The 14,744-nt window shown below is 34.9% G+C and overlaps 2 protein-coding genes across 3 annotated transcripts in view; both read left to right on the forward strand.

Moving 5' to 3' along the window:
- Positions 1 to 77: 77 nt before the first annotated feature.
- LOC126850363 (protein DPCD-like) lies at positions 78 to 2,484 on the forward strand. 2 transcript variants are annotated; one of them, XM_050593269.1, is made up of 5 exons: positions 78 to 163; positions 336 to 405; positions 869 to 1,071; positions 1,216 to 1,449; positions 1,534 to 2,484. In XM_050593269.1, exons 2-5 carry the CDS (start codon positions 342 to 344, stop codon positions 1,633 to 1,635), a joined length of 603 nt encoding a protein of 200 aa, XP_050449226.1. In that variant the 5' UTR covers positions 78 to 163; positions 336 to 341; the 3' UTR covers positions 1,636 to 2,484. The 2 variants fall into 2 exon arrangements, with proteins under 2 accessions (XP_050449226.1, XP_050449225.1); XM_050593268.1 differs by having other exon boundaries at positions 301 to 405; positions 1,534 to 2,231.
- Positions 2,485 to 2,847: 363 nt separating this feature from the next.
- The window catches only part of LOC126850306 (RNA/RNP complex-1-interacting phosphatase), a 41,727-nt gene continuing 29,830 nt past the window's right edge, over positions 2,848 to 14,744 (forward strand). Inside the window, exons 1-2 of the mRNA XM_050593168.1 lie at positions 2,848 to 3,006; positions 3,869 to 3,944. Coding sequence (XP_050449125.1) covers positions 2,984 to 3,006; positions 3,869 to 3,944 — 99 coding nt within the window. The 5' untranslated portion in view covers positions 2,848 to 2,983. The remainder of the gene's footprint in view (positions 3,007 to 3,868; positions 3,945 to 14,744) is intronic.

Below are 14,744 nucleotides of genomic sequence, written 5' to 3' on the forward strand. Positions count from 1 at the left end.
AGTTTAAATCCATGAGCCATACACAATCATTAAACAGCTGTTTCGTATGTGATGTAGTAAAAATATACACCAATCACGAATAGTCATTCGCATAGCGAAAAGTGTATAATATAGTAACACTCATTCAGCAGTTCAGCAGTATAGTACGTCGTCACCACGTGTTGTATGTTCTGCTTGGATAGATTCCTTTATGTGTTTCTGATCTTCACAATAAAAATTAATATTCTCTATTTATTCATTGTTCATTCGTCTACTCGTCTACTCATCTACTCTAACTTATCTTGACATGTCTGATTCTAGTTGCTAAGAAACGCCTACAGATTTCTTCTTTGCAGAGTAAAATGACGCCTGAATCATGGTTAAAGAATATTCAAAATGCCAAGATAACTGTTCTTATTCAGGATGGTAAGAATAATTAAATAGAGTCACGATTATTATCAGATTTAAAAATCTTCTGTTTTGGCTGCTTGTTTTGCTTTTAGATTTATAAGATATTTATATATAACCTCCAAATGTTTAATCAATATAGTAGGTACATGTATGAGATTCATAAAAGCTTTATATTAGGTGTAGTAGGAATATTTTTTCTTATTATGCAGCTATGAGAGTGCTACTAAATTTTCAAAACAATTCTATTGCTTCATTAATAAATTTCTTTTTCAAATTAATATTTTTTCATTAAAATTTATATCAAATCATATTGCATATGATATTTTTTGTAATATATTATATTTGTATTTTTGATGAAATAAAAGATGTCTCAATGTTGAAATATTAAAAATTAAATTTTACACAATGTTTAATAAATACAATATACATGTTCAATAAATGCAAACAACTTATTGATTTTTCATTATGTTTGATATAGGAAGAAGAAAAGTTCATTTTTTATTAGAAAATGGCGAGGAAATGGTAGAAGAATATAACATGGATACAAATGTAGTAGTACGAAGAATATGGAAAAAGAAAAATAGTTTTGGTACAGATCAGGGGTGGATCGTAGAAATTGGGGATCCTGAACCTAAAGAAAATAATATTGAAAAAGAGGGGATACAAGAAAGTTCAAATACTGTATGTTATTTACATGCTATAAAAAAATATAAGCTATTTAAATATAATTTAATTAATTAAAACTTAAAATGTGCGTGATAGCTATAATTTTTAGCAGATAATCTGCATAATGTATTTTCTAAGTTTATTTTTTAATTGTTCCAGCCATTTGTTACACAGAGAATTACAAAAACATCCCTGGAGTGGCGAATTAGAAATTTACCATATCCTAGTAATGTATACTCTATTACTGCAGAGAAAGATAATACTATAACTGTACGTACAAGTAACAAAAAGTACTTCAAAAAGTTAAGGGCTCTAGATCTCGAGCGAATTGGGCTAAAGCCAGAGCAGGAACGGATATCATTTAAGCATCAGTATAATACTTTAATTATTATGGTATGAGAAATGCTCCTTTATATGTAATGGTGATATTTTGCTATATATTATTTAATATCATTTTTTTATTTTTCTTTATTTTAGTATAAAAAGCCTCCTGAACTTTTTGATGTGGAAAAAAAAATATTATCCAAGATTCTACAGATTAAAGCTACAGAATCTCCAAATCAATGTCCAGTCAGTTAACAAAAAGTATTACAATTAAATTCCTTACTTTTGGTTAAATTATGGATTAAGATTTGTGATAATTTTATTTTTAATATTCTGAAATTAAAAATTTTCGTTGCTTCTTTTGCACATAACAATTTATGAATTAATATTATGTATTTAAAATTTGTGATAATTATTTCTATAATTTGAATTTCGCGTCTTAAAAAATAATACTAAATATTTACATCATTCATTAATAGAAGCTAAAAAGAAAGAATATTAAATTAGTAAATAATACAAGGACTATTGCACAAATATTTTTTTTAAACTCACGTTTTATTTAAATGCATAGAAATTAAATTGCTTGAAAAATTTATCGCTTTTATCTCGTTTTTATAATCATGTACTTAAACGTAATGATCATAAGTTCATAAGTTCTAAAGCGGAAAATAATTTGTGTTATATGTTAATAAAGTAATAAGTTTTTGATTTATGAAAATTTCCAAAAGGGCTCCTATGTAAAATATTTATTTGGTTAGTGATACTTGAACTACTTACTTTAACGATGCTTTGAGCCTGTGATCGCGCAGAGTTTTTACCCTTTATAAGACTGTCACACGTTTGCACCGACGCGATATACTAAATTTACGCATAATAAAATCGCCCGATACTTTTCTCGCACTCCCGATAACACGCGTTTATTTGCAGACAATATTTATTCTCACAATCAGCAGATTCGGTATATCCGATGACTCGGATGATATGATGAGATAAAAGATTCTTACGTTTGTAATATTTTACCGTAATATATCTGTAGCGATCACAGTATTAATAATAACAATGATATTAATTACAGCGACTTATTTCAACACTCATGTTGCTCGAACGCAATTTTTGCATCACAAACGTCTCGACGCGACCGTTATATGGCGCGTAATCTCCAATTTTCAATTCCGTTAAAACTGGTCCGATTCCGAGATTCCAATCAATTCCAATGTCACAGAGTTATATTCAATCCGTACATACAAATTCGGAATCTCCGAATCGGACTACGGTTTTCTAGCGGAATTGAAAATTAAGTATCGCGCATAATCATTTGTTGGGATGTTTGATATAATCGCGATTGAATATCGTGAATATCGAAAGAATAATTAATTGACATTGTAATTAATCGAGTTGCTGATATCGTGCGCGAAAATCGAGAAGTCGATATATCGAACCGCATTGTCGAACGTCTGCACATCTGCTGCTGCTGCTACTGCGATGTGTGTACGCGCGCATTCCGTGTATGCGTCGTGTCCGTGTGTGTACTGTGTGATGGCGGTATTGCGTTTCAGTGTTATGCCATTTCTTTTGTGGGAAGATTTTTGAGTGAACGGCAAATATGTCGAATTCGGTGCCGGACAGGTAAGCGATTTTCTATTCGCTGTACAAAAAAGATAGCCGAATGTTTCGCAATAATTAAAATGCTTGCTTGTATACGCGATCTTAAGTGTAGTCACATTGTCGTAAGGTTATGCTTGCCGACTTTTCTTTATGTCTCAAGTATATCCCGTGATAATATCGCTGACAAAATAATGTACGCGATCGTTAATCCAAGAATTAAAGTGTACTGATAATGTGTAACACGCTAATAGAACCGATAGTGAGGTTTTGTTAAAATTCTGAAAGCATTCCGACGCTATCTTCGAGAAAACTAACTAACCGATCGAGTATGAGTGTCTTGTATTTAATTTTCCGCCGTTTCTGGCAGATGGCATTTTATATTCCAGAAATATCGTTGAATTTTGAAATATTATTATTAATCGTTTGGATAGCGCGCGCGAATGTTGATCCTTAATCGAATATCGCGAATTTTGATATGTTTAATTATATCGTATCGAGTATCTTATTGTAATGAGATATCATTAAAGAAGCTGAATTAGAATCAATTGAAGGTCTTGCGTTTCTGTGAAATTAGAGTATGTAATTATAGTAGAAATTGGATTTAAATCGATTTAAATTTGGTTAAAGAATGATATACGAATATTAGCAGAAATATATGCATGAACACACTAAAAAATGCCTTAATCAAAACTTAAAGGCATTAATAATGCAGTATATATTCATGTTTGTTATAAAATATTTAATGTGAAAAAACAATGATCTGATTTAGTATAATGTATTTATCCATGTTTTATTGGAATCAAATTATTTTTCTGCTATCGAATTTTTTGCAAAAATACATTTATTATTAATTTTATAATTAATATAATTTCTGTGTTTACAGATGGTTAGAGTACAAACCTTTTGGTAATGTGATCGAGGGCACCAATCTTTTAGCATTCAAAGTTCCATTGAAAGACGTGAGTATCTCTGTTAATAATTTACTCTATGCAACGTTACTTATATACTTTTTAATAAATTGTACATAATGATATTACATTAGAATTAAAATTGTTGAATATTTTGAAGAAATAATAAAATTTACAATTTTTACTTAGATTTATATACTTTAACATACGAATATAAAAAGAAAGCAAAACATTCTTCTTTGAAATTAAAAAAAAAAATGTAAATTTAAAAAATTGCAAATTTGATATAAATATTGAATATTTTTTACATGCTGAGAATATTGATGTGAAATCTCATGTGTGGTTAATGTAAAATTGAAATATGTTCATAACTGAATTAATCTTTGTTATCATTGTAATCCATATATGTTGAAAAGATATTGTAGTGTTTAAAGATGAGAAATATCTGATATCTTTCTTTCTTTCTCTTTCTCGCGATTTCTTTCTATTATATGTTACACAATTTGTGTTATATATTATTTAGGCGTTTTATTTTACTAACAAAGTTTACAAACGCGCAGTCTCGAATTCACGTTCAGCTGAAACAGGATGCCCTTTTTGTCTACCGCTCCTTTCCCCCTTATTCCCTGATTCTCCTCTCTCATCCTTCCCTTTGCACTAAATCAAAGATTCTCTTCGCGGGGGTCGGGGCGGTCGCATGGCAGATAAGATCGCGTTGGATTCCCGAAATGAACGACGGGCGGCAGGTACACGCGTCGTCGTTATGGTACGTGCACGCGTGTATAGGTGCGTTCACGCACGCAAACTCGTGGGATCGTGGCACGGGTCTCCGTTAAATCGATGCGGCGTCAGTGAGCCGGAGGAAAAGAGAAGTAAAAGCGGGAGAGCCGCGCGCGTTTATCCGTTTACTCCGGGCTGCAAGGAGGATGGGAAAGCAACTTCGTCGTCGTCATCATCGTCGTCGTGAGAGCTCGTATCGGTCGCGGCCAAATTGCCGTATTGTTGCGCGCCCGATGATCCCCCCCCCCTCCCTCCCTCTATAGATATAAACAAACATGATGTATGCGCGTTGCTCCTTTTCTCGCGTGCAGACCGTCTCACCGATTCTCTTCTTCGTCTAGTTTCTGACTAGTAAGTGAAACATATATTTTAACGCCAGCCTCTATGCATTATAACACGCGCTGATTGACATATAGCTATTCACGTTACGATTCAGTGGACAAAACGAACAGTTGATTAAAGATGGAACGTATAATATTGAAATTCTTCATTCATCACAAATGACGGAATAACTATGGCTGATATCTCACTTTGCCGCTGTATCTAATGTTCTTTTCAGTACATATATGCTCTTTTTTTTAATCTTTATTGGAGATTATAAAATGCTTATCATAATAATTAATTATAAACTGATGTACAAAAATATAATAAAAAATAGCTAGCTTATTAAATTTTTTTCATATTGTCTTTGCATATGTAGCATATAAATTTCCGAGTCATTGTCTTTGAATATTGTGAATATTTTATTTATTTTGACATTACTTGAGAAATTATTTTAATATAATTATATCAATATTATTTTCTTTTGATTTATATGATGATGTTATTTGCGAGAGGATACAATCTATAAGCGTTTCACGTGGCAAATTCGTCTTGGAAAAAAAAAAAATAAAAATACATTTTGCATAAATATGAAAATGTTTTTGGTGTCTGACAAGCGTGCGGTGGCATTTTTATTACCAAAATAATAAGTCGGGATCAGTCGTTTCCTGGTTATCGACCTAAGGGCCGCGTATACGCCACGTTGCATATGCTGATTATAGGCGGCACATGGTCTCTTAATTGACGGCACAACGGTGCCCAGGTTTCACAGGATATAAAACACTTTTATATACCTTTGGCTCCGCGTTGAGATCTCATTAAAACACGTAACTATAGTCCGTCTAATTGACCGCTTCGTGTTTGTTACAACAGCGCACTTTTGATCGGCACATTCGTCGCATTTCTTCGCTTATAACATAATTTCGTGTCGTTGAGACTCTCGTTATCTCACTGAAGATACGATTAGATGGATTATTTTTTATGACAATTATAATTAATGACAATTTGTATGTTAATCAACATTGATTGATCAACATACCGAAACTGATGATGATAGTTGAATAGCGCGATAGTAGTTTCTGATAATATTTTTTTTCTGAAAAAAGAAACGGTTGGCTTTTTATTTTATTTCTTTGCCGATAATATTATCGCAATTCATTTTACATATGCATACGTACTATGCAATACGATGTTCTTAAATAAAAATTTATGTATAAATGTATGTTTTAAGTCTAAAAAAATATTTTTATTATATTCTTAAAGATAAATTTCAGATATGCACCATTCCGTTGACGTTAAATAATTTTAATCATTTGCCTAAATACTTGAAAGAGGATTTTGGCGCCATCCAACATTCGTCGAGTCTTTATAAGTCGGTCGTGTCAAAAATCCGCGGGATCTGAGCAGAAGAATTAGCGGTCCTAATTCGCCTCACGGTCGGAGGCAAGCAGCAACGTTCTGTGATCCTCGTTTGTCCCGAGCTATTTAATTTCCGCCTAATTCGTGGTCGGAACCGGTTTTTTCCTCGTCCATTGGCCGTTTTAACGCGCGCAAGACAGTTGCAAATAAGTTTCGGCTCGTCGGGATCGCTTGCTATGCATATACGTTTCGTATGCATACGCAAAATAGGAGAGTGCCGTGGCTAATTGATTCTGGCATCGCGTACATTACATAAAACAAGTCGAAGTTAGGGCTCCGAATTGGACTCACAACTGATTGGGTCTGTTGCGGCGGCGGCAGCGACCGCGGGGGGCCACTTGTTAATAGGGCCCTCAAAGGGCCAGCACCCATTCTTGGGCTGCCTGGACTCGCGCACGGCGAACGCTTCTTCATCATTTATAAGAACTTGTAACAAATATCGGCTCACACGAAACGTGATACGCTCTTCGCCGACGCTTCACAGTAGGTTTTCTATCTTTCCTTCTTTTTGGGGGGACGATGCTGACCCGATGAATTTAACATTGTATTAGTCATATACTTTCGACGCGATGCATTTCTTAGCAAAATTTTATTTGTCGACAATGAATTATAATAAGTAGAAATGACGCAAAATACTTTTATATTAGATATATTCTATTTGAAACTTAATGTTTTTATAATAAAAATTTTGCAAATTACTATTTATATATTGTGTGCATCTGTTTTTTCTTGCATAATATAATTAATATATTATTAAAAATAAAAATTAAATTGATAAAGAATAATTGAATATTTGTTTTTTTTTTCTTTTAATATGACGTTTGTAAATTTTTCTAATTTTTTAATACACATACGTAATTAAATCTCTACAAACATTTATTTGCAAACAATATTTGCGAGTGATATTTGCTCTTTGTTGCGACAATATGTAAAGATATATACATATATACATATATTTTTTTACGCATATACTTTCATTAAATAGTCAGGATACGGGATAAATAGATAGCTATCAAGTTTCTTCTTGAGCGATAGGAACGTCAAATATGGAATTCGACCGCCTATCTCGACAGACCGTTTTTTTCTTTTTTATCTTCCTTTTTGAAACTGCTGCGGCAATGTGGGCGATTTCTGCACGGTGGTAGAATATTAATTCGTGTCCAGAAGTTAGGATAGGGCTCGCTAGATAATGTCTCTCGTCGTGGGTGATATCTATATTTCAGCCCTCAAAAATCCCGAATATTGAGATTGTTATCTCGTGAACTTCTCAGTTACACATAGGTTACTCACTCTCATAGTAACAAACATATAAGCAGCTGTTTCCTTGAGAATAAGATGAATGGAAAGATTGATCATTTTCTATTTTAAATTTGCCTAAAACTTTTTGGAGGAATGTCCTTCCAATTATGTATTGTAATAAAATGTAACATTTCAATTCGCGTAGTAAAATTTATTCTCATTTTATCTTCTTTAATTTAAATTAGCAAACTTCTGATATGTATTTTGTAATATTGTGATATCGAAATTTATCTATAAAATTTTTATATAATATTGCATAAAATGCAAATTATTTATATCGTAAAATATAAATTCAATTTTATTTTGAGTAAGATAATTAGCAGAATTAAATATAAAATATTTTTTTAAAGATATGTTCTGTTTTTATTTGATTCAAAAAAGAGATAAGACGAAAAATTCTATTTTTTAACATGAAAAATTACGAGATCTTTTACAGTTCATCTGATTAATTCCGTTATAACTTAAGAATGTAGAATATCTTTTTCCGGACAATCCTCTTATTTCTAATTTTTACCTGCATCGGGAAAAGCGGCGGCTGCGCAAATGAGGAAAAGAATCTTCTGTGATTTTCGAAATATAATGTTTTGCGTTATACATCTCGCGAGGTATCGTATCGATTGTATCGATTCGTTATCCGCTATACGGCAATCATTCACGGCTGCCATACGTGACGTTTTTGCTAGCATTCCACGTGTAGGATTAGTCGCAAACATTTTTTTACATATGATTTATGAACGAAATCCTCGCGAACTTCATCGCTCGTGCAACATATTCGTGTCACGGCTCGGGCTCCGCGTCCTTCTGACTGATTTTCTCATCTCCTTTTTTTCACGACGAAACGTAATGGCGATAGCAATCGGTTTGGTCACTGTCGGAAATAATAAACGGCGCTATTGTGCCTTGTCGCAAACGCTAATCTCTCGAGTAAATAGCCGACTTCGTAATAGGCGATTCTTATAATTTCGCACGAATTTTACTGCGAATTTATGAAATCGTGTGTAGTTTTTTTTTTTTTTTGTGATCGTTGGACCATTTCAGATTTATGTGACAGACTTGCGCATAATATAGTATGTGTATATGTCATTATCGCAAAACTTTTGAACATTCACAACCTGCATGCTAATGTGTTTGTATTTTAACTCAAGGCAAATAAAATATCTTTTATAGCCTTTCATTTCCATTATTTTTTTCGGTATTCTTGATAATTTTATTTACTGATGTCAAATTACAATCGAATTAATTTAAATTTAAGTTTACAAAATATGGAATAATTTTTTTAAATTTTAATTAGTTGGGAACAATAATTCAGTTTTATATATTTTTTTCGTAGCTTGATATATAAGATTGTCCAGTTAAATGATATCTAAACATGGATTGATTCGACATAGAGGTGTTGGCTTAAGATTACGTTGACGTTTAATGATCCTTCTCACGAATTTCTCGTGCTGGAAGATTACGGTGATTAATTCAGGACACGTCCTCGCGTCATTATCACGTTCCCATAGCAATCGGCCGTGCACGGTCGTTAGATAAGCGGATTTATTGGCTCACTGCGAAGCGAACGCGTGTTCTATGTTATTAGCAATGGTAAGTGTTTGTTTAACACTCACCAGAGAGGGAGGGAGAGGTGGGTCCGCGAGTGCCTCCTCATCTTCCCATAACCGTAGAGCATTTCATGGAGGAGGATGAGCAGTATGACGGGAGAGAGGAGAGAGGAGGTAAACGATGGAGAGAGAAAGAAAGACAGCGATTGTAATTTATGCCGAAGTTAGCGAGCAACTTCGATGACTTTGTAAAATATTACTGATCCCCGTTTTGGAGATCTTATCTGGATCCGACACTGCGCCCCGTTTCGTCGGAACGCCTTCCTTCTTCTCTTCTTCCTCCGCTCTTTCTCTCCCATCTTCTTCTTTACCATCCTCCTCTTTTTATGTTCGTCTTCTCCTTCGTTGTCGTCTTGTTCCTGCTTTTCCCTTAGCAGCCTGGCGCCTCTAAAGGGGGTCGTCGTGCGTCACGCCGAGACCCACTGCGCTAGAACGACTTTGCTTTCGAAGTTCCGCCGATCGACACCGAAGAAAGCATATAAACATGTCATTTGTTGATGAAACTAGTTTTTATCTATGTCCGAAAGAGAGAGAGAGAGAGAGAGAGAGAGAGAGAGAGAGAGAGAGAAGAGCGTTGTGGAAGTGTTGAACATTTACTAAATTGGACGCTGCCGGTTATTTTATTTGTTATTGACACTGCGTCTTACGATCTGCGTCGTCAATTCGATTTTAAAATGGGAAGCGGCGTAATACAGAATTTGCGATGACAATTCATGTATCGATCTCTCTCTGTTAAGTTTTGTTTAATATTATAAATTAAATATTTTTTTAAATTCTTAATTTTTGAATTTTATTTACTTGCACAAGGATTTATTAGGCATGGATTTATTAGACATTAAAAATTAACAATATAGAAGCGTATGTTATCAACAGAATTGAAATGCAAATTGAAATGGCAGCGAATAGGAAAAGTTTTTGTCATGGTAGAACCGCGCGAGTACAGGTGAGGGAGTTCTTGCAAATGTAGATGAGCACCGAAAGGGATGGTTATAGCAAAGGGGAGCTCGACCTAGGGGAGCTATAGGACACCTCTGTCTCGTACTTTAGTGTCACGCTGCCTCCTATCCATCGCGTCTCATCAGATATGGTAGCTGGACCGCGGCCTATCTCCGCTAGATAAGATGGCGAGTGTCCATCTCGGGGGTTCTCTCTCATTCCGAGAAGCCCGCGTAATAAAGGAGATCTCGCAGTAGCCAGTCTTATCTTCTTACCCGATCGTGTTTCGCTGTTCTTCTCATTTTGCCAGGCTTCGTTACGCGTAGATATTGTCCGCTTATACATGTACGTGCACAGTAAGGCGGTATCATGCGTAGTCATAAAGAATCTGGAGTATATATTCACAGCCAGTTAAGATATCTAGTATGATTCGAAGATTTATGCTGCTCACGACACAGCTTGACATAAATTCGCACTATCATTTTTTACTGTCGTCTTATGGTGTGCTTTATTGATAAATAATGTTATTAATTCATGGTACCACATTTAGTGAGACTACACTCTTTCTCTTTCTCTCTTTCTCTCTCTCTCTCTCTCTTTCTTCATAAATATTCAATTTATATAATTTCAAAAAAAATTATTTAAATTTGTTCTCCTTTCTTAAGTCTAATATTATACGCAAAAGATCTAGTATTGTATATATTACATGAAAAAATGTATATTAAAAAAATATCTGTTATTAATTATTATTATTCTTTATTTTATTTTTACAGTATAATATTATATTAAATACTTTTATGTGTGTCAAATTATCGTTTGTGCATTTAATTTGTTTTACTTTTTTTTTTTAGCATTCTATTATTTTGTTCCAGTATTAAAACTCACTATCCTCTCATGTGTGTAGATTTATGGAACATGGAAATAGGTCTTTTGATTATTTTTTAGATAATGCTTCTATCGCGCATTGATTGTAAAGAGTTAAATATTTCTATCTATAAAATTGAGTATACATTTTGCTGTAGTCATCTAATGTTATAAATATATGAAATAATGGATGAACTATTATACGAAAAACAATTAATCTTTTAAATAATATACAATAACACTTTTTTTATTAAAAAGAAAAATACATCGCTCTTTCAGATAAAGAAAAAAAATTGTCGAACAGATGAATATATCTGTATTCATACTTTTATGTGGTCTTATCCAAATGAATCTGAAATATCAAAGGATTCTTTATAAAAATCACACGTGCTAGTTTTTCGCATTTTATCTAATAAGATTCGAAATGATTAAAAATATCAAATTATTAAATCTAGATTTTTATAACATATTTTCTATAATTCTCTACATTCATAAAAACTTGTAGAATATTATTTATTTGATATACAATGCACAATTTCTAAAATATTTCATATATATAAAGAAAGATAAAGGCTATTTATTTTTTAAATATTAAATAATATTTTGCATGTAGCGATGAAGTCGAAATTGTATATAAAGTTGCGAATTGAAGGCGATCGCAATCTTTTTTTTTTTTTCTTTAAGAAACTAACTGTAGCGCAAAACCATTTCTTCGTTATATGCACCGGCCAACCCTCTTACGAGGAAATAATGGCCCGCAAATGTTCTGCGGCAAGTTCTCACAGAGCGACAAGAATCGTTGAGAAGGAGGCAATAGTATTACTTTTCTTTTATTTCTCGACCAATATCTCCTTCCTTGCGCTCGTCCTTATATTCTTTCTTCACCATAGATTTCTCCCATCCCGTTTCCAGCATCATTATACGTGACGGAGTGCAGTATTCGTCTGAATTGTATCGCGCAAGCGGGAGAAGGAGAGAGAGAAACAGAAAGAGAGTAAAAAGGGGGACCAGATGAAAAAAGAGAGATTGGGGGATGAAAGGAAGAAACGATTGTAGATTCGCCGGTGGTTTTGGATGCCCGAGAGACGCGACACTGCGGCTTTATGCTTCTGATACATAAATTTTCCGAATGGTGCGCATATGAGCGGGCACCGTTCTTATACCCTAACTTATCCCCGCTATCGTCACCCTGCCCCGTGTCGAAATTTCTCCGATCTTCTGCCGTTGCTCGTGTTTCTTTCCTTCATCCCCTTTTCCCCTCGATTTCCGTATTCCTTCGGATTTTTATTCTATCCTGGTGGTCGGATTCTCCTGCGAGATCGCTCGTATGTTTTTACAAGAGTGTCATCGGGCACGGGGGTGACACACGAAGAAATTTTCGAATTTATTGATCCTACGGCCGCCTTCTATCGGCTGTGTTGCATCGTCGATTAGTTCCGACGTTCTCGAGAAAAAGGCATGGTACGGCGGCAGGCGGTACCCTCTATCCTATAAATCTTCGCGTGGCCGGCGCATCGCTTTTATCGAGGGAAACCGCGCGATTGGTTACCGCGTACATTATAGAGCAATATCAGAGGAATTATTTGTTTAGCTGGCGATATCTGTCGGTCGATCTGTTTCCGTCACGCGCACGAATGAACATCGGCATAATGCGCGATTTGACGGAAAGTATCGTGGACGAGGCACGATGAATAAAAAGGAGAGAAATAGAATCAGTCAACTGCGAATGGGCGTGCTCTCGGGGGGGGAGGGAGGGGGGGGGGCATCAACGGCGCCATGAGCAGCAGATGCTGCGGATCTTTAAGATCTTGGGGAAATCTTCTTACCTTTCCTTTCCTTTTCTGGAAAAACTGACGAGGCGGGGTCGCGCCGAGGCAAGAAACAAACATTTGTTTAAACGATCCCGACAAGTCACGGCTATAAATACCTGCGGGTCGTTAATCTTGTCTTCGGTCGCGTTGGTTGTTCGTTAATGTATAATGTATTCTCACCCCCGTAGCTAAAACAATCAATTCCTTGGAACCTCCGGTACGCCGACACGCTGTTCTTCAGGGCATGGAAAAAAATGAAAAGAATATACCGTCTGGTGTCGATAGAAATAAAGGGCTGCTAGGATTTTTCTTGTTTCGACAATAGCGGTATCATCGGCGGGCGACTTAATGCGATTCCGCGGACCTCGTTACGACCTTACAGTACTCGTCTGTAAGAATTTTGTAATAAAAACGGCATTCGATCCTTGATTGAGAAATGCCAATGCCGATATAAGTCATTTCGGTCGTTTGCTGCAATTACATTGAATACCGAAAGCTCGACGCCGCAAAGTGATGGCACGCAACTATGGCTTTAGAATAGAGTTCAGAGCTCCATTTGCTAGCCACACGAAAGTGTTATAATTTCCTTTTATAATGCCCACTCATAATATTGTTTAATACATTGGCGACGTCGCGATTGTTGCAAAAGGGAATACATCGTATCGATATTGCAACACTGTTACTGTGAAAAATGAGATTATATCTATTTTTACTAATTATTATTACGATTATTGTTATTATCACGATATCTTCGGCTGATTTCTTCATTTTTAATTATTATGTATTTTTTAATGGATTTAAATAATTATCAAATATTATTCATAATCTCTTTGTAAATTTTCACTTGTATTATACTCTATTATACTTCGAATGTGAAATAACATAAAAATTCAGTAAATTAATTTTACTCTAAAGAGTTGTACATAATAAAAGTTCATTTTATAACATAATTTTAATTTACATTAAAAAATCAGTGAACTAAAAAAGAAACAAGAAAATTTAAATTTACCTGAAATTATTGTCTGTTAAGATTTTTAAGTGGTAGCATAAGTTTTCAGTTTTATGTTGTTCAATATAAAACAAATGATGATAAGTCGTATTCATTATTTTTTTTTGCCGAACATCACATAAATAGATCATTATTAATTCGCGGTTTGTCGTAATTAGTTGTCTAGCGTCTAGTATCGCTCCGATCATCTGGCGTATAAATATTTTGGTCTCGCGATATCGTTTTGCATTCCCCCGTATGTCATAACCGTCAACGGACCACCGGCGACAACGAGAAACAAATTCGGGGAACAAATTCATGGTGTCGGCGAACGTGGAGGATCGCGATCTTCGTCTGCCGGACATGAGAAAGGAGACCCCTGTGGCGCGGGGACCGCCCCAAAAATATTTTTAATTTTATTACAGCCTGTAATATGGAAATTCTATGGTCGCGGTTATCAGGTGTGAATTGAATTATAGCGACTGCCGATGCGGCCCTATTATTTATACATGTTCGAGAAACACGTTCTCGCTTTCGCCGTGATCGTTGACGATAGTCGGTGATAGGGAACACGCGGCTGGCAATGGTAGTCTATAAAGCCTCGTGTCGGAACGGTACTAATTCGTTATTCACACAAAATGGCGAGGCTGTGATGTATCGCAGTACACGATACCTGTAATCAATTCCTAAATGCTTGTAGTATCCTGTCCATGTTGAAATAAACCTTGATGTATTACTGATACAGACGATTTAATTTCTCTTTCCGTTTTTTATTGCTTCTCTCTTAATCTTGAAAAATTTTGACACCTGTCTGTCATTTTATTGATTT

This window comes from Cataglyphis hispanica, chromosome 6 (assembly GCF_021464435.1).
Source record: "Cataglyphis hispanica isolate Lineage 1 chromosome 6, ULB_Chis1_1.0, whole genome shotgun sequence".
Classification (NCBI taxonomy): Eukaryota; Metazoa; Arthropoda; class Insecta; order Hymenoptera; family Formicidae; genus Cataglyphis; species Cataglyphis hispanica.